The sequence below is a fragment of the Macaca fascicularis genome, chromosome 10, assembly GCF_037993035.2.
Source record: "Macaca fascicularis isolate 582-1 chromosome 10, T2T-MFA8v1.1".
NCBI lineage: Eukaryota > Metazoa > Chordata > Mammalia > Primates > Cercopithecidae > Macaca > Macaca fascicularis.
Window position 1 is genome coordinate 87,592,134 of NC_088384.1, and position 19,532 is coordinate 87,611,665.

Sequence of the window (19,532 nt, forward strand, 5' to 3'; positions counted from 1 at the left end):
TGTTTTTTTTGGTAGAGACAGAGTCTGTGTTGCCCAGGCTGGTCTTGAAGTCCTGGCCTCAAGTGATCCTCCCTCCTCAGCTTCCCAAAGTGCTGAGATTACAGGTATGGGCCACTGCACCCAGCTGCTGCTCCCTTATATTTCTGCCTGCCACTTCTCTGCCTCCCACAGATTCCTGCTCACTTCTAATGCAAAGCAGATTTGCCATTTCAGCCCTGCCAGCCAGGGTGCTTAGGGCTCACATTTTCCTCAAGCAGGTTGCCGTGGTATCTTCCTGTAATGTACATATATATATATATATTCTATGACCCTGAGGTTGGTTCATCTCATGACATTCGACGTCTTTTTTTTTTTTCAGACAGAGTTTCACTCTTGTTGCCCAGGCTGGAGTGCAGTGGTGCAATCTCAGCTCACTGCAACCTCTGCCTCCTGGGTTCAAATGATTCTCCTGCCTCAGCCTCCTGAGTAGCTGGGATTATAGGCATGTACCACCACACCCGGCTAATTTTTTGTATTTTTAGTCGCCAGGTTGGCCAGGCTGGTCTTGAACTCCTGACCTCAGGTGATCCATCCGCCTTGGCCTCCCAGAGTGCTGGGATTACAGGTGTGAGCCACCGCACCCGGCCTGACATTCAACATCTTATGGTTTGGTCTGAGATTATGGAAATCCTCACTGACCTCAGATTCAGCCTGTGTAACAGAAGCCTCACCACCCACCCCAGAGGACTTTGAGAGTAGAATTAGACACCCTTCAAGACTCCCCTGACCAACTTGAGCCAAGGAAGTTCACAGATCTGGGAGCTTCTAGGTTCCTGCAGCAGGCCATAACATGTTAACCCAGTTCCTGAGGACCGCTGTTTGTAGAAAGCCTGGTTTTCTGTGAAAGAGAATGAAGACTAAGCAAATAAAAGCAGAAAGGAGATGCAGAGAGAGGATCCTGGCAGCATGGACATCCTGGCTTCCAGGGGTTAGTGAGGCCCAATTCCATCCCTACCTGTCCTTGCAGGGGTTTGGTTATTCCCCTCTTCCTTGGAGTTCAAGAGGCCAATGCATTCCAGCCTTTGCCTAAAGAGCTTCAAACTGTGCTTCCAGCCCTTGCAAACCACAGAACCCTGATTCTGTCAGAGGTTCTCCCTCTGACACTTCCCATTCCCTTTGGAAATCCAGCCTCCATCCCCAACTCAACAAAGAACAAAGGGAACTCTGAAATGACAATTTTCGCTTAAAGTCTTCTATTTTCCCTTTTGTTTTCTATTTTGAAAGCAGCAGAGTGACGAGTTCATTATACTCCTTCCTTCCTCGTAGCCTATCATCACCATTTTCCACAAGGCCCCTGTTTTATTTTACTTCTCTACCTATTTTTTGTTGTTGTTTTAATCTCAGTTGCCACTCTCATTCCCATCCCTCTATAGGCAACCATTCCAATGTGCTTGACATGCATTCTTTAATATGTAAACGACCTTGTTAGATTTGCTATGTGGCCTTCTGATATATACATTTGTCAGAGGTGCTTGAACTTTGTCAGAGGTGCTTGAACCAGAGCAACTCCATCCTTAATAGGGGCTGGGTAAAGTAAGGCTGAGACCTACTGGGCTGCATTCCCAGGCCATTAGGCATTCTTAGTCACAGGATGAGATAGGAGGTCAGCACAAGATACAGGTCACAAAAACCTTACTGATAAAACAGGATGCAGTAAAAAAAAGCTGGTCAAAACCCACCAAAACCAAGATGGCGACAAAAGTGACCGCTGGTCGTCCTCACTGTTCGTTAAATGCTAATTGTAATGCATTAGCATGCTAAAAGACACTCCCACTCACACCATGATAGTTTACAAACGCCATGGCAATGTCCAGAAGTTACCCTTTATGGTCTAAAAAGGGGAGGAACCCTCAGCTCCAAGAATTGCCCACCTCTTTCCCAGAACACTCATGGATAATGCACTCCTTGTTTAATATATAATCCAGAAATAACTATACTCAGTCAACCAGCCCATGCCACTATTCTGCCTATGGAGTAACCATTCTTTCATTCCTTTGCTTTTTTTTTTTTGTTTTTTTTGGATACAGTCTTACTCCGTCGCCCAGGCTGGAGTGCAGTGGCACGATCTCGGCTCACTGCAACCTCTGCGTCCCAGGTTCAACTGATTCTCATGTCTCAGCCTCCTGAGTAGCTGGAATTACAGGCGTGTGCCACCACGCCTGGCTAATTTTTATTACAGATGGGGTTTCGCCATGTTGGCCAGGCTGGTCTCAAACTCCTGACTTCGTGATCTGCCCGCCTCAGCCTCCCAAAGTACTGGGATTACAGGCGTGAGCCACCGCGCCTGGCCATACATTAGCTATTTAAAAAAATAAAACATAGAAAATAGAATCTCCTTTACCCTTCCAGACTTGGTTCAAATGTCCACTCCACTGGGAGCCCTTCAATGGCAGAGATTGCTGTTGCCTCCTAACTTCCATTCTCCTCCTCTTTCATTGTAAGAATACTCCTGCACTCTGCAGCTTGGCATATTTAAAAAAAAAAAAAAAAAAAAGAGGCCAGGCGCGGTGGCTCAAGCCTGTAATCCCAGCACTTTGGGAGGCCGAGACGGGCGGATCACGAGGCCAGGAGATCGAGACCATCCTGGCTAACGTGGTGAAACCCCGTCTCTACTAAAAAATACAAAAAACTAGCCGGGCGCGGTGGCAGGCGCCTGTAGTCCCAACTACTCGGGAGGCTGAGGCAGGAGAATGGCGTAAACCCGGGAGGCGGAGCTTGCAGTGAGCTGAGATCCGGCCACTGCACTCCAGCCTGGGCGGCAGAGCGAGACTCCGTCTCAAAAAAAAAAAAAGAAAAAAAAAGAAAAAAAAGAATACTCCATTTTTATCTAGGCAATTGCAAGATTTCCAATAACTAGCTTAATGCTGTCCCACTAATAGAGTGCACACAGCCTCCCTTGTGGCTAAACATGGCCAGGTAATTATGGTCTGGCCAATTAAATGTAAGTAGAAGCATTATATAGAACTCCTGGAGTGATTGTCAAAGGGGAGAGGATGAAAGCTCTTTTGCCCTTTCCTCCTCTTTCCAGACTACAATTTGAAAAAGGTGTCCAGAGCTATAGCATCCTTCTTAGAGTGCTAGGTGAGCACCCTTCTTAGATCATGAGGTGACCTTGAGGATGGAAGTTCTATGCTAGGATGATGAATACAATAGACGGAAGGAGCTGGATCCCCAATGGCTGTGGAGCTGCTGTACTGGCCTTGATCTGCCTGACTCCACATTTCTTTCAGTTCATCTGTTTTAATTTCTTTTCTTTTTTTTTTTTTTTTTTTTTTTTTGAGACAGAGTCTCACTCTGTCACCCAGGCTAGAGTGCAATGGCATGATCTCGGTTCACTACAGCCTCCTCCTCCTGGGTTCAAACAATTCTCATGGCTCAGCTTCCAGAGTAGCTGAGACTACAGGTACACACCATCACGCCTGGCTAGCTTTTGTATTTTTAGTAGAGACAGGGTTTCACCATTTTGGCCAGGCTGCTCTTGAACTCCTGACCTCAGGTGATCCGCCCACTTGGCCTCCCAAAGCGTTGGGATTACAGGCGTGAGCCACTGCGCCCGGCCTCTTTAAGTTCATCTGTTTTAAATCGCTGTTACTTGGGGGTTTTCTGTTGCATGCAACCAGCCAAACCCAATCATAACTGACATGTTGTTCTGGTTATCTATTGCTGCATAAAGAGGAACTCACAAAACAACTATTTTGTCATACTGCCTAATTCTGGGGATCAGGAGTTTTGACAGGACTTTGTGGGCATGGCTTGACTCTGCTCCATGTTCTCCGGAGCCCCAGCTGGGAAGACTTGATGGCTTAGTGTGACTCGAGCAGCTGGGGACTGGGATCATCTGGAGGACTCTTCACTCACATGTCTGGCACCTGGGCTGAGATAACAAAAAGACTGGCTGGACTCAGCTGGCATTGCCAACTGAAGCATCTACACACGGCTTCTCCACGTGACTTGGGCTTCCTTACAACATGGCAGTCTCTGGGCAGTCAGACTTGTTAAAAGTGGCTCAGAGGTCCTTGAGCAAGTATTCCACTGAACAAGGTGGAAGATGTTTGGCTTCTTCCTTATTTCCTTTTTCTTTAATTTCCTCTACAGTATTTTACCTTCATGTTTGGCCTCTTCTGACCTCACCTCCGAAGTCATGCAGCATCAACCTTGCCTGCACCTGCCCTGAGCCAGCAGTTCTCTACGCACCCAGCATCAGCATCAAGCAAGATGCACCCAGCAGGGTTGGAGCAGGCATGGGCAGAGCCATGGTGGCCAGGTTTCAGCAGGGGTTGCTGCTTCTGGCACTGCTCCTACCAATGCAGACTTATACAGCTCAAACAACTGTTGTAACTTTTAAGTAACTTCTTCCAGAATAACGGCTGCCCCCAAGTCTAGCTAATGCTACCAATAAGGCATTGATAGTGTCCTGCAGTAAACAGCCAGTCTCCTCCCTCACTCCTCAGGGTCTCACTCTCTTCCTCTTCTCTGCTGTTAAAAACTCAGGCCAGGCCAGGCAAGATGGCTCATGCCTGTAATTCCAGCACTCTGGGAGGGCGGGGCAGGTGGATCCCCTGAGGTCAGAGTTTAAGACCAACCTCACCAACATGGAGAAACCCCGTCTCTACTAAAAATACAAAACTAGCCAGACCTGGTGGTGCATGCCTGTAATCCCAGCTACTGGGGAGGCTGAGGCAGGAGAATCACTTGAACCAGGGATCTGGAGGTTGCAGTGGGCCAAGATCATGCCACTGCACTCCAGCCTGGTGACAGAGCTAGACTCTGTCTCAAAAAAAAAAAAAAAAAAAAGTGAAACTCCATCCCAAAAAAAAAAAAAAAAAAAGGCCGGGCACGGTGGCTCACACCTGTAATCCCAGCACTTTGGGAGACCGAGGTGGGCGGATCACAAGGTCAGGAGTTCAAGACCAGCCTGACCAACATGGTGAAACCCCGTCTCTACTAAAGATACAAAAATTAGCCGGGTGTGGTGAGCGCCTGTAATCCCAGCTACTGGGGAGGCTGAGGCAGGAGAATCATTTAAAACCTGGAGGCGGGCTTTGCAGACGCTGCCGCCGAGGCTTTGCAGACGCTGCCGCCGAGGAAAGTCCTGTACTACTAGCCATGGTCAACCCTACCGTGTTCTTCGACATTGCCGTCGACGGCGAGCCTTTGGGCCGCGTCTCCTTCGAGCTGTTTGCAGACAAGTTTCCAAAGACAGCAGAAAATTTTCGTGCTCTGAGCACTGGAGAGAAAGGATTTGGTTATAAGGGTTCCTGCTTTCACAGAATTATTCCAGGGTTTATGTGTCAGGGTGGTGACTTCACACGCCATAATGGCACTGGTGGCAAGTCCATCTATGGGGAGAAATTTGAAGATGAGAACTTCATCCTAAAGCATACAGGTCCTGGCATCTTGTCCATGGCAAATGCTGGACCCGACACAAATGGTTCCCAGTTTTTCATCTGCACTGCCAAGACTGAGTGGTTGGATGGCAAGCATGTGGTCTTTGGCAAAGTGAAAGAAGGCATGAATATTGTGGAGGTCATGGAGCGCTTTGGGTCCAGGAATGGCAAGACCAGCAAGAAGATCACCATTGCTGACTGTGGACAACTCGAATAAGTTTGACTTGTGTTTTTTTTTTTTTTTTTTTTTTTTTTGAGACAGAGTCTCACTCTGTCGCCCGGGCTGGAGTGCAGTGGCCGGATCTCAGCTCACTGCAAGCTCCGCCTCCCAGGTTCACGCCATTCTCCTGCCTCAGCCTCCCGAGTAGCTGGGACTACAGTCGCCAACCACCGCGCCCGGCTAATTTTTTGTATTTTTTAGTAGAGACGGGGTTTCACCGTGTTAACCAGGATGGTCTCGATCTCCTGACCTCGTGATCCGCCCGTCTCGGCCTCCCAAAGTGCTGGGATTACAGGCTTGAGCCACCGCGCCCGGCCGACTTGTGTTTTATCTTAACCACCAGACCATTCCTTCTGTAGCTCAGGAGAGCACCCCTCCACCCCATTTGCTCGCAGTATCCTAGAATCTTTGTGCTCTCGCTGCAGTTCCCTTTGGGTTCCATGTTTTCCTTGTTCTCTCCCATGCCTAGCTGGATTGCAGAGTTAAGTTTATGATTATGAAATAAAAACTAAGTAACAAAAAAAAAAAAAAAAAAAACCTGGAGGCGGAGATTTCGGTGAGCCGAGATCGTGCCACTGCATTCCAGCCTGGGTAACAGGGCAAGACTCCGTCTCAAAAAATAAAAATAAAAATAAAAAAAAAACTTAGGCCAAGACAGGTCTACACTTCCCCATCTTCTAAATTCAATTCAAAGGTCATTTAGAAGGCCAGTATGGCAAGGAAAAAACAAGTCTTCATCAAATCTAGTAGATCTACATAAAATAAGATCCAGGCCAGGCGCGGTGACTCACACCTGTAATCCCAGCACTTTGGGGGACAAGGCGGGTGAATCACGAGGTCAGGAGATGGAGACCATCCTGGCTAATACGGTGAAACCTCATCTCTACTAAAAATACAAAAAAAAAATTAGCCGGGCATGGTGGCGGGCACCTGTAGTCCCAGCTACTCAAGAGGCTGAGGCAGGAGAATGGCGTGAACCTGGGAGGTGGAGCTTGCAGTGAGCCGAGATAGCGCCACTGCACTCCAGCCTGGGCGACAGAGCAAGACTCTGTCTCAAAAAATAAATAATTAAATAAGATCCGCATCTTGGCTGTGCATGGGGCTCACGCCTGTAATCCCAGCACTTTGGGAAGCCGAGACGGGCAGATAATGAGGTCAGGAGTTTGAGACCAGCCTGACCAACATGGTGAAACCCCGCCTCTACTAAAACCACAAAAATTAGCTGGGCATGATGGCGGGTGCCTGCAGTCCCAACTACTCAGGAGGCTGAGGCAGGAGAATGACTTGAGCCCGGGACATGGAGGTTGCAGTGAGCCAAGATCACGCCACTGCATTCCAGCCTGGGTAACAAAGCGAAACACCATCTCAAAAAAAAAAGATAAGATCCACATCTTATTTTATTGACACAGAAAATGTCAAGAACCCCAAATTTGGTTGGCTTGAAGAACATGCGAAGGGTTTGACTAGATGATGAATGTCAATATTAAATCAGCTGAAGTTTCATATACAAAACGAAGAGGAACAACATTCAAACTTAGTTAAGGCATAATTTCTCTGATGGCCAGGCATGGTGGCTCACGCCTGTAATCCCAGCACTTTGGGAGGCCAAGGTGAGCAGATCGCTTTGAGCCTAGGAATTCAAGACCAGCCTGGGCAACATGGTAAAACCCCATCTCTACAAAAAATGGAAAAATTAGCTGGGCATGGTGGTGTACGTCTGTAGTTCCAGCTACTTGAGAGGCTGAAGTGGGAGGGTTGCTTGAGCCTGAGAGGTCAAGGCTGCAGTGAGCTGTGATCATGCCACTGCATTCCAGCCTGGGTAACGGAGTGAAAGTGTCTTGAAATAAAACTTTCCCTTAAATGTGGCTTAAGAAATATGGTCACTTAAAACTCTACTTTGAAAATAAATATAGATTTTATCTTATGTAGAGGTAGAGTGGGAAGTTTTCATTTGGTATATTAAATCTATAAGGCCATAAAACAGGTAATATAAAAAGCTTTCATAATTCAATGTATACATGACATTAGAAGGAACTTCCAGGTGTTACTATGAATGTTCTATGTATAGTTACAGTCAATATACTTTATGTAAGAGATAAATTTAATGCCAATATAATCTAGATAACATTTTACTTTGTTATGTTATCATTGTTCTCTTGGGAAATAATTTTTTTCCTCTGGGGCTCTAGATTTGACATTGAATTTTGTATGTACTAATTGACATGTACCAGGGCAATGATGGACTGGAATACACCCCCAAATCAAAGCATCATGGTAAATCTTGCTTCTCCTTATAAAGTCAAATGATAGGCATTTTCCATCACCTATTTCTATTCAATAAGAGCACCAGATTCAGTTAGCTAATCTGCTTCCAAAGAGTAGAACTGCATTGAGCTCAACTAATTTCAAAATGCTGACTTTTATTTCCGGATATGATCCTTTTTTTTTTTTTTTTTTTTTTTTTAAAGATGCGATCTTGCTATGTTGCCCAGGCTGGTCTCACACGATCTGCCCACCTCGGCCTCCCAACGTGCTGGGATCACAGGCGTGAACCACCACACCCGGCCTATTTCTGCATATGTTAAACATGTTTTACAATTTTAAAAATGAACTGTTTTGAAGGTAAAATTATAAATCTTGAAATTAAAAAAGCAAATGTATAAAGAAGCAAAAACTATAAATCAAGCATTTGAGAAGAGAAAACTGGAGGCTAACTTGTATTAAATTCACAAAAACTTCTATACTTTCTGTAAATATTTTTTTAAAAAACTATAGATCAGAGGCCGGGCGCAGTGGCTTATGCCTGTAACCCTAGCACTTTGGGAGGCCGAAGCAGGTGGATCACCTGAGGTCGGGGGTTTGAGACCACCTGACCACATGGAGAAACCCCATCTCTACTAAAAATACAAAATTAGCTGGGTGTGGTGGCACATGCCTGTAATCCCAACTATTCGGGAGGTTGAGACAGGAGAATCGCTTGAACCAGGGAGGCAGAGGTTGCGGTGAGCCGAGATTGCACCATTACACTCCTGCCTGGGCAACAAGAGCGAAACTCCATCTCAAAACAAACAGATAAACAAACAAAACTATAGATCAGAATAACCACCTTTAGAACACTTTCGGTTATCGGTCAATATTTTTATTTATTTATTTATTTTTTTTTTTTTTTTTTTTTTTTTTTTTTTGAGATGGAGTCTCGCTCTGTCACCCAGGCTGGAGTGCAGTGGCCCGATCTCAGCTCACTGCAAGCTCTGCCTCCCGGGTTTACGCCATTCTCCGGCCTCAGCCTCCCGAGTAGCTGGGACTACAGGCGCCCGCCACCTCGCCCGGCTAGTTTTTTGTATTTCTTAATAGAGATGGGGTTTCACCGTGTTAGCCAGGATGGTCTCGATCTCCTGACCTCGTGATCCGCCCGTCTCGGCCTCCCAAAGTGCTGGGATTACAGGCTTGAGCCACCGCGCCCAGCCCCGATCAATATTTTTAGATAGAAGCTGGTAGTAAGCCTAAAGTGGGCTTGATTCTGCAGTAAAGAACTGCCTCAATACATAGAAACCTTTTTTAAAATAGGCACTCTTGTGGGACATGGCAGTTCATGCCTATAATCCCAGTACTTTGGGAGGCTGAAGTGGGCAGATTGCTTGAGCCCAGGAATTTGAGACCAGCCAGGGCAACATGCCGAAACCCCATCTCTACTAAAAACATGAAAAGTTAGCCAGGCATTGTGGCACAGACCTATAGCCCCAGCTACTCAGGAGGCTGAGGTGGGAGAATCACCCAAGCCCAGGAGGTAGAGGCTGCAGTGAGCTGTGATTGCACCACTGCACTCTAGCCTGGGCGACAGAGTGAGACCCTGTCTCAAAATAATAATAATAATAATAGGCACTCTTTGAAGTTTTTTGTTTGCACAGTCACACACTGATGCTTAGATGTTCCAGTATATAACATAGCCATGGTAGGCTGTGAGCAGTGGCTCATACCGGCAATCCCAACACTTTAGGACGCTGAGGCAGGAGGATCACTTGAGCCCAGGAGTTTGAGACCAGCCTGGCCAACATGGCAAAACGCCATGTCTAAGAAAATATATTTTTTAACTTTTTAAACAATATAAAAAATAAGAATCACATAAATAAACAGAGTCTTCCAATTCTGAAAAGAGCCACAAAGCTTTATAAATTGTACAGGGGCATGAACTGGTGAGGTATTATAATTGCCTGGCACATAGTAGGCACTCAATACATTTGCAAACTCCACACACACCCTACTTTCTTTTGCTTTTTCTCTATCTGCATTAACATGCTATGTAACACATAACTATACATTAACATTTTACAAACTTTTCCTTTTTTTTCTGTTTTTCTTTTTCTTTCTTTTTTCTTTTTTTTTTTTTTTTTTTTTTTGAGATGGAGTTTCACTCTTGTTGCCCAAGCTGGAGTGCAATGGTTCGATCTTGGCTCACTGCAACCTCCGCCTCCCGGGTTCAAGCGATTCTTCTGCCTCAGCCTCCCGAGTAACTGGGATTATAGGTGCGCGCCACCACGCCCGGCTAATTGTTTGTATTTTCAGTAGAGACGGGGTTTTACCATATTGGCCAGGCTAGTCTCGAACTCCTGACGTCAGGTGATCCACCCGCCTCAGCCTCCTAGAGTGCTGGGATTACAGGCGTGAGTCACTGTTCCTGGCCCATTTTACAGCCTTTTATTTTGTTCAGTTTCTTTATTGTCTTCCCAACGTCCCCCCACACACACTGCACTAAAATGCAAGCTTCACGAAGGCAAGGACGAACTTTTGCCTGTATTGTTCACCTCAGTGTCCCCAGAGCCTAGGACAGGCGTTGGCATATTGAGGGACACTCAATAAATATTTAAGGAGTGAATAAACAACTGAATACCCGATAAATGCATGTATGAATAAACACATTATTAGTTATTCGGAATATGAAGATTTGCGGAGAGTGGACAGCCTGGGATTGAGGAGACCGGCTGGGACTGGGAAATGGGCATTCCGGCCCACCGCAGTGGTCCAGAGCCCCTGTCTGGGCCACTAACAAGTTGCTTAGCAACTCGCCGCCCGGCCCTCGGCCACCACTAGAGGGCGAGCGGGCGGGGAGACGTGCACGCGCGCGCGCGTGCAAGCGTGTGTGCACGCGTGCGCGGCGCGGGCTTGGGAGGGAGCACGTCACTTCCTGTTGCCTTAGGGGAACGTGGCTTTCCCTGCAGAGCCGGTGTCTCCGTCAGCGTCCCTGCTGCATCAACCGGAGCTGGAGTCGGATCCCGAACGCACCCTCGCCATGGACTCGGCCCTCAGCGACCCGCATAACGGCAGCGCCGAGGCAGGCGGCCCCACCAACAGCACGACGCGGCCGCCTTCCACTCCCGAGGGCATCGCGCTGGCCTACGGCAGCCTCCTGCTCATGGCGCTGCTGCCCATCTTCTTCGGCGCCCTGCGCTCCGTACGCTGCGCCCGCGGCAAGGTAGGGTCAGCGGGAAAACCGGGCACTTTCCACCCCCATACCGAACACGGCCGACATGGGCCCTTCCTAGGCGGGACAGACACCTCCTCTCCCCGGACACTGAATCTTCCCAGCCCTAATCATCGCCGTTCCCTCTATCTCGGGCCCACATTCCGGGGCTGGCATTTCCTGCCCCGGGATCTGGGCACCGACCCCCGACCAGAGTATGACACCTTCCCCAATAGGAACTTGCTTCTGCTCCTGACTCGGACCCTGACCTTTCCCTCCCTGTGCATCATGCCGCGGCTGGGAACGCTGTCAGCCGGTCCCCCACTGCGACTCGGGCACTGATTGTTCTGAGCCTGTTGGGCCCAGGCAGACCAGCCCCATCTATACCTGATGGATACTGGTCCTCACAACTTACTGAATGGTAGAATTTCCTGTCATCTCCGGTTAGGAACTCTGCCTCGGCCCACCCCAGGGCCCTTTCTACCATTCAGACCCATCCCTAGAGTCTGACTCCTGTCTCACTGGAATCTATGGCACCTTATGTGCTCTTAGTGCCCCCACACCTGGCCCTTGCCCCTGCCTCTAAAACAATGCTCTCTCAGTCCCCAGTTTTTCACATCACTTTCTGGAACCATCCCAGTCAGCTAGCTCCTCAGAACCTGGCATCTTGATGCCTCTACTTTCCAAGTAGGCATGGACGTCTTATTTTCCTGGTTTCCTCTCTCTAAACTACCATCCAACCTTGGACATGGCCTAGTCAAAACCCAGACCTTGTTCCTAACCTGTAACCCTTTTCCTACCCAGCCTTTGACCCTACCTTAAAATAGCTTTTCTCCCCATACCTCCAAGACAATCCCCCCACCAAACTGGGCCTGCCTGCTGGGCCACTGTTGGCCCCTCTTGTGAGACTGGGCCAGACTCCATCCCTGGCCTTCCTCAACATCTGTCCCATTGGATACCTAGGAGGACTCCAGCACATTTCACCTTCTGCTTCCCCCTCCCCCTTCCCTGCCCCACGTCTTCCCTATATTAAGCCCTCTGTAGCCTGTTGTACCAATGGCTTCTCACTTCCTGGCATCCTCTCCCTTCCTCCACAACCTCTTAATCTGCACCTCCCAGATGCTCCTCCCCCACCCAGACCTGAAGATGGACCTAAGTGGAAACTGTCTTGCCCAAAGAGGGCAGGCCCACAAAGCAGCTGCCACTTTTGAAACTGCTGAAGCTGAGGTTCTCAAAACACTACCCAACTTGAGCAGTAGCTGAGGCCTGCCACCTTCCTTCCCCAAAAGCAGAGAACTCACTACTGGCTCTGTATGTGATCAGATGCAAAGGAAAGTAGTTAGGTAGGGCTTAGGCTGAGAGACTCAAACATGACTCCATTTTCCTTTTTATTTGGCTTTTTCTAAGCAGAGTTCAGGTGATATTAAGCCTCTCTACTATGCCTGTCGGGTAGACACTTAGTGTAGAGAGAAGTTCTGAGATAAACCAGGACAGAGGAGGCGAAGGACAGCTGGCATAAGGCTAGGCAGCTTGATCTGAGCTGCTCTCCAAACTGAGTAATTTTCCCTGGCACCTCCTGTAGGTGGATCACTAATCTCTGCAGAAAACACCTTCCAGGCATCAGTATTTCCTGAACTTCCACCACTGTCAGGGGTAAGGGAGGATTGCTGCAAAGACGAGTAGGTCAGAGCCCTGTCACCAAGGAATTCGGGAGCCTGGGTGAAAGAATAATAACTAGATCTGTGATTGTAATACAAACAATGCTACAAGGTTTAGGGAGAAAGATTGAGCACATCTGGGACAGTGCAGGGAGGCTTTGTGCTAGAGGTAGGCCTGAGCCTTGACATAGAGATAGAATTTCAGCCAGGAGAAGGCATCCTAAGCAGAAGAAACCAGGTAAGCAGAGAGGCATGGAGGCAGGAGGCTACGAGGCAGTTCAGGAAATAGTGGAAGGTATGGTGTGGCTGGAACAGAGGGTATGGAGAGGAGAAAGCCTTAGCCTCTGAATACCTCTCCCAAGCATCTCCTGCAGGGCAGCAGGGTGTGGAGGACTGTATGAATTTACAAACAGGACCTGACCATTAAGAGCCTGCCACCACCAATGACCCAGATGCTGTAAAACTTGCAAAACCTTTATTCCCTTTGATGCTCACAGCAACTGAGGTGGCAGGCAGAGCCAGTTTCATTATCCTCGTTGTACAGAAAAAGAAACTGAGAGTCAAAGAAATGACTTCTGAAGATCACTCTGCCATTTAGGGGCAGAACCAGATATGCCTAGTCCTAGTCCAGGGCTCTCTCCTAATACAGGCACCTTTAAAGACAAGCAGCATTGACCTAAGGAAAGGACAGGCCAAATGACTTCCTTTCCACCCTGAGTCGTTTCCCTGGTCATGTGAAAAGGAGAGAGAAGAGTTAGTGTGGGGACCCAGTTTTGATTTCCCACCAGTGTTAGACCCCAAAACCAGTTGGGAGAGAGGGAATGTGAGGACAGAATTCTCCCCAGGGGTCAAGGTGTCCATAACAGGCAGGGAAAATTGTGAAATCATGGAGAGAAGAAGGTAGAGCCTCCAGGAGTATGTTGTCAAGAAGTAGCCTTGGGAGGAGCAGTCTCAGAGCAGCACGCATCACTGTCAGAGGCCTACATCCCAGACAGAAGCGAATCTGGCCCAGGCAGTAGCTGCACATTGGTTTAGTAGCTGCACAGTAAACATTGGTTTAAAGGGCCCTCAGTGAACAGGACTGGGTGCCCGCTCTGGGCCAGGCTCTGGGCTGGGTACCAGGAGTTCCGGGGCAAAGAAGGCCAAGCCCTCCCCTCACTGAGCCCAGTCACCCAGGAGAAACAAGACATGTGACTAGCCAAGTAAATAGAGTTCTCATAGGCCTCCTGGAGGGGGCAGCAGTTGTCTTTGCATGGATGGGAAGAGTCCAACAGGCAGAACAGGTGAAGGTGGGGTGGGGGACCACAAGATGTATTCAGGGAGGCAGTGAGGAGTATGGTGTGAGCCCAGGAGAGGGACTTGGATGTAGTGACAAGATGTTCAGGAAGCCTGTGGCCTTTCTGGGGAAGAGAATCCTGAAAGCAACGCAGCGGTTAATCGTTATTGTTACAAAAATACTATACACTTGTTAAAAAAAAAATCAAGCAGTGCAGAAGTATAAAGGAAAAGCCTCCTGGGCACTATTCCTTGGAAGCAACCCAATTGGCTGTTGGGTATATAACCTTCAAGAATTTTTTCTGTGTATACACAAACATTGTATATGTGTTTGTGTATATAGACATATGTAAATTTATTTTTATAAAAATTGGATTGTATAATACATATTTCCCTGCAACTTGATTTTTTTTTTTTTTTTTTTTTTGGACGGAGTTTCACTCTTGTTGCCCAGGCTGGAGTGCAATGGCGTGATCTTGGCTCATTGCAACCTCCCCCTCCCAGGTTCAAACGATTCTCCTGCCCCAGCCTCCCGAGTAGCTGGGATTACAGGTATGCACCACCACGCCTGGCTAATTTTGTATTTTTGGTAGAGACAGGATTTCTCCATATTGGTCAGGCTGGTCTCGAACTCCCAACCTCGGGTGATCTACCCTCCTTGGCCTCCCAAAGTGCTGGGATTACAGGCATGAGCCACTGCACCCAGCAATTTTGTTTCTTTGACAATATGTTGGCCAGGCACGGTGGCTCATGCCTGTAATCCCAGCACTTTGGGAGGCAGAGGCAGGTGGATCACTTGAAGTCAGAAGTTCAAGACCAGCCTGACCAACATGGTGAAGCCCTGTCTCCACTAAAAATACAAAAATTAGCTTTGCATGGTGGGGCACGCCTGTAATCCCAGCTACTCAGGAGGCTGAGGCACGAGGGGGTCTCGCTCTGTCACCCAGGCTGGAGTGCAATGGCACAATCTCAGCTCACTGCACCCTTCACCTCCTGGGTTCAAGCAGTTCGTCCGTCCGCCTCAGCCTCCTGAGTATCTGGGATTAAAGGCACCTGCCATCATGCCCGGCTAATTTTTGTATTTTTGCAGAGATGGGGTTTCACCAGGTTGGCCAGGCTGGTCCTGAACTCCTGGCCTCAGGTGATCCACCCGCCTCGGCCTCCAAAGTGCTGGGATTACAGGCGTGAGCCACCACACCCAGCCAGTACACTCTTCTTTGCACTTTGCTTTTTTCACCTAATATGTGTTACAGATCCAATCATGCCAGTACATAGGGTGTGGGTGTGTTCTTTAACAGATGTATGGTGTCCCACCTGTACCCCAGTTTGCTTAGAATGCTGGTTCTCTAGTATCTGGTCCCTGGGCCAGCAGTGTCAGCATCACCCCAGAACTTGTTAGAAATGCACATTCTGAATCAGAAGCTCAAGGTGGGCCCAGCAATGTGTGTTTTAGCAAGCCCACCTGGTGATTCTGATGCATGCTCAAATTTGAGAATTTGAGTCCTGTCCCCTACTGGTCATTTAGGTGGTTTCAGTCTTTTGCTATTACAAACCATGCTGAAATTAATATCTTTACACATTTTTATTTCACACTTGTCTGTGTATTTGTAGGATAAATTTCTCAAAATTGGTGGGTCGAAGGCTATGCACACTTTTTTTTTTTTTTTTTTTGAGACAGTCTCACTCTGTCGCCCAGGCTGGAGTGTGAGTGCGGTGGCACCATCTCAGCTCACTGCAACCTCTGCCTCCTGGGTTCAAGCAATTCTCCCACCTCAGCTTCTCGAGTAGCTGGGATTACAGGCGCGCACCCACCACACCCAGCTAATTTTCATATTTTTAGTACAGATGGGGTTTTACCATGTTGGCCAGGCTGGTCTCAAACTCCTGACCTCAGGTGATCTGCCAGCCTCGGCCTCCCGAAGTGCTGGGATTACAGGTGTGAGCCACTGTGCCCAGCCCACACTTTTTATTTAGATAGATTTTACCATATGGTCCACTACAGAGGTTGTATCAGTTTACTTTCCCACAGCAATGACCTCAATTCTTGTTTAATGACTGTGGAGTAGTCTGTTCTCTAGAGGTTTTTGTTTTTGTTTTTGTTTTTTTTTGGTTTTTTGAGACAGAGTCTCACTCTTTGGCCAGGCTGGGGTGCAGTGGTGTGATCTTGGCTCATTGCAACCTCCGCCTTCCGGGTACAAACAATTCTCGTGCCTCAGCCTCCCAAGTAGCTGGAATTACAGGCGCGTGCCACTACACCCAGCTAATTTTTATATTTTTAGTAGTGACAGGGTTTCACCATGTTGGCCAGGCTGGTCTCAAACCCTTGACCTCAAGTGATCTGCCCGCCTTGGCCTCCCATAGTGCTGGGATTGCAGGCATGAGCCACTGTGCCTGGCCTCTCCAGAGGTTTGTAAGCAGGTACATTATACAATCAGGTATGGGCTTTAGAAAGAGCTCATGGCAGGGTGGGTGATAGGCAGGAGGGAAAAGTGTAATGTTGGTGCAGGGGTTGTGAAGACAGCAGTGGGGGTCAAAGGATTGGGGTAGGAAGTTAGGTCAAGAAAGGTAACCTTGGAGAGCTGAGTGACTGGATGTTGTGGTAAGGAGTGGAGACCCTGGAGTTTCCAGCTGGGGCAACAGTAACAGAATGGCCCATGAATTCCGGATCATTTCCAGGGCATGGCATAGACGCAGTGCTCCGAGAGCTTGAGCCGTGCCACTGGCTTGAAGCAGGCATCTGTCCTCTCTTACAGCTTTTGTTTCCGCTCTGATAACAACATGCAGAATGTCACTGGAAGCTACATTTACTTCTGCTGTTTGTGTCAGGTTTTTCCCCCACTCTCTAATTGTGTTTCGTGTTGCAGGAGCTATTGTATTTACATATACACATCTGGTTAAAAAATCCCAATTGGATTGGTAAAGAATCCTAACAACTTTTTAGTATTTTTGTAACTACAAAGATTAACTGTTCAGTTACCTTCAGGATTCTGTTCCTCAGAAAGGTTGCAGGCTTCCCAAGTATCTTCCTGTTACAACTTTCCAACAGAAATTTCCGGATAAGAAAGATAGAGGTCTTCTAGAAAACAGCTGCCAAGAGTTTAGGGTCTGGAACTGGACTGCCTCAGTTTGAATCCTAGCTCTGGCACTCACCAGCTGTGTGACACTAAGCAAGTTACTTCACCTCTCTAGGCCTCTGCTTCCTCATCTGTAAAAGAACTATTAAAAGTACCTTTCCGGCTGGCTGCAGTAGCTCACACCTGTAATCCCAGCACTTTAGGAGTCCGAGGCAAGCGGATCACGAGGTCAGGAGATCAAGACCATCCTGGCTAACACGGTGAAACCCCGTCTCTACTAAAAATACAAAAAATTAACTGGGCGTGGAGGCACATGCCTGTAGTCCCAGCTACTCGGGAGGCTGAGACAGGAGAATTGCTTGAACCCAGGAGGCAGAAGTTGCAGTGAGCCGAGATTGCGCCACTGCATTCCAGCCTGGGCAACAGAGCGAGACTGTCTCAAAAAAAAAAACAAAAAAAAACACACACACACACACAAAAAGTACCTGCTTTGTGGGGTTTTTGTGAGGATGAAAACATGTAAAGTACCTAGAACAGTGAAGTAATGTTATTGTTATTACTATTATCGTCAGATTTCAGGTCTTCCCTTCTTTTTGTTTGTTTGTTTGTTTAATAGAGGCAGAGTTTCTTCATGTTGCCCATGCAGGTCTCAAACTCCTGGGCTCAACCGATCTTCCCACCTTGACCTCCCAAAGTGCTGGGATTCCTGTCCGGTCTCCCATTCTGACTCAACATTGCAGCATGGGATATTTATAAGTCACCCACAAAGGAGACCAGAGTCCTCTGTGTGATGGACAGGATCTGTCCAACCTTGGTTTGTCACTGAATAAGATTAGGCCTTTTCCCACCCAGAGTGCTGAGCTGAATTCAAAGGAATATGTGGAAATGAGCCATAATACTGGTTTGTAGGTGAAGCCACAGAGTCCTGTGTATCCTTTGACAGCCCTGAGCCTCTGCATGTGCACATCTTTCCGCTTGATAAGTACTTCCTTTCCTTGTACACAAAGCAGACTCCTCCACCTGGGAGTGGTGGCTCACGCCTGTAATCCCAGCACTTTGGGAGGCCAAGGCGGGCAGATCATCTGAGGTCAGGAGTTTGAGACCAGCCTGGCCAACATGGTGAAACCCTGTCTCTACTAAAAATACAAAATTAGCCGTGTGTGGTGGTGCGTACCTGTAATCCCAGCTATTTGGGAGGCTGAGGCAGGAGAATCACTTGATTTGTAGTGAACTGAGATTGTGCCATTGCACTCCAGCCTGGGCAAAAGGAGCAAAACTGGGCAAAAGGAGTAAAACTCCACTAAAAAAAAAAAAAAAAAAAAGCAGACTCCTCAACCCAGTCAGCATTTATCTGGCTCCAAACTACCAGACCCTGTGCTTGACCATCAGGGCCTTGCTTAAGTGGTACCTGCTCTTGCCACCTCTGACTCCTTTACTTCTCTGCAGAAATAGTGTCTTGTTGGCCTTCTCGTGATTCCCTTGTGCTTAATAATGATACAAATGGTGTATACAGTTTACATGATGACTCAAGGCACAATGCTGAGTACTTCCAAAGCAGAAATCAGAATCCTCACAACTTATTTTACAGCTGAGGAAACCAAGGCTTAGGGGGAAAAAAAAAATCACTTTCCCAAGGTCCCACAGCTGGGAAGAAGTAGAGCTGGGAGTCCAAATGGGCTTCCTGACCTCAGAGTCCCTTCATAACTGCTGATGTTCATACTGTGTGTCACATTGATAAACGTGTCTGTTGCATCATGTGTCACACTGCGTTATAATAGCCTGTTTGGGGTTTTGTTTTGGGGGAGGCTTTGTGTGTGTGTGTGTGAGCCAGAGTCTCACTCTGTTGCTGAGGCTGGAGTTCAGTCACACGATCCCCACTCACTACAGCCTCCACCTCCCGGGTTCAAGCAATTCTCCTGCCTCAGCCTCCTGAGTAGCTGGGACCACAGGCGCACAACATCACACCTGGCTAATTTTTGTATTTTTAGTAGAGACGGGGTTTCACCATGTTGGCCAGGCTGGTTTTTTTTTTTTTTTTTTTTTTTTTGAGACAGAGTCTCGCTCTGTCACCTAGGCTGGAGTGCAGTGGCTCAGTCTCGGCTCACTGTAACCTCTGCCTCCCAGGTTCAAGCTATTCTCCCGCCTCGCCTCCCGAGTAGTTGGGATTACAGGTGCGCACCACCATGCCCAGCTAATTTTTGTATTTTCAGTAGAGACGAGGTTTCACCATGTTGGCCAGGCTGGTCTCAAACTCCTGACCTCAGGTGATCTGCCCGCCTCCGTCTCCCAAAGTGCTGAGATTACAGGCATGAGTCACCATGCCCAGCCAGTTTTGCTTTGCATTCCATAAAATAGAATATATGTTCTCTGTGATACGTATCATGTCACAGTATTAACCTACCTGCCTGTGAGTGCGTCAAG

The 19,532-nt window shown here is 47.9% G+C and overlaps 1 protein-coding gene and 1 pseudogene across 12 annotated transcripts in view; both read left to right on the forward strand.

The window, feature by feature from the left end:
• The first annotated feature begins 5,101 nt into the window (after positions 1-5,101).
• LOC102146136 (peptidyl-prolyl cis-trans isomerase A pseudogene) lies at positions 5,102-5,673 on the forward strand (annotated as a pseudogene).
• A 5,150-nt stretch (positions 5,674-10,823) lies between these two features.
• The window catches only part of HM13 (histocompatibility minor 13), a 55,066-nt gene continuing 46,357 nt past the window's right edge, over positions 10,824-19,532 (forward strand). For all 12 annotated transcript variants that reach the window (XR_010578621.2, XR_012419229.1, XR_010578622.2 and 9 more), the window contains exon 1: positions 10,824-11,116. Coding sequence is in view for 8 of the 12 variants with exons in the window: in XM_045362703.3 (XP_045218638.1) it covers positions 10,934-11,116 (183 nt within the window). In the remaining 4 variants the exon portion in view is untranslated. The remainder of the gene's footprint in view (positions 11,117-19,532) is intronic.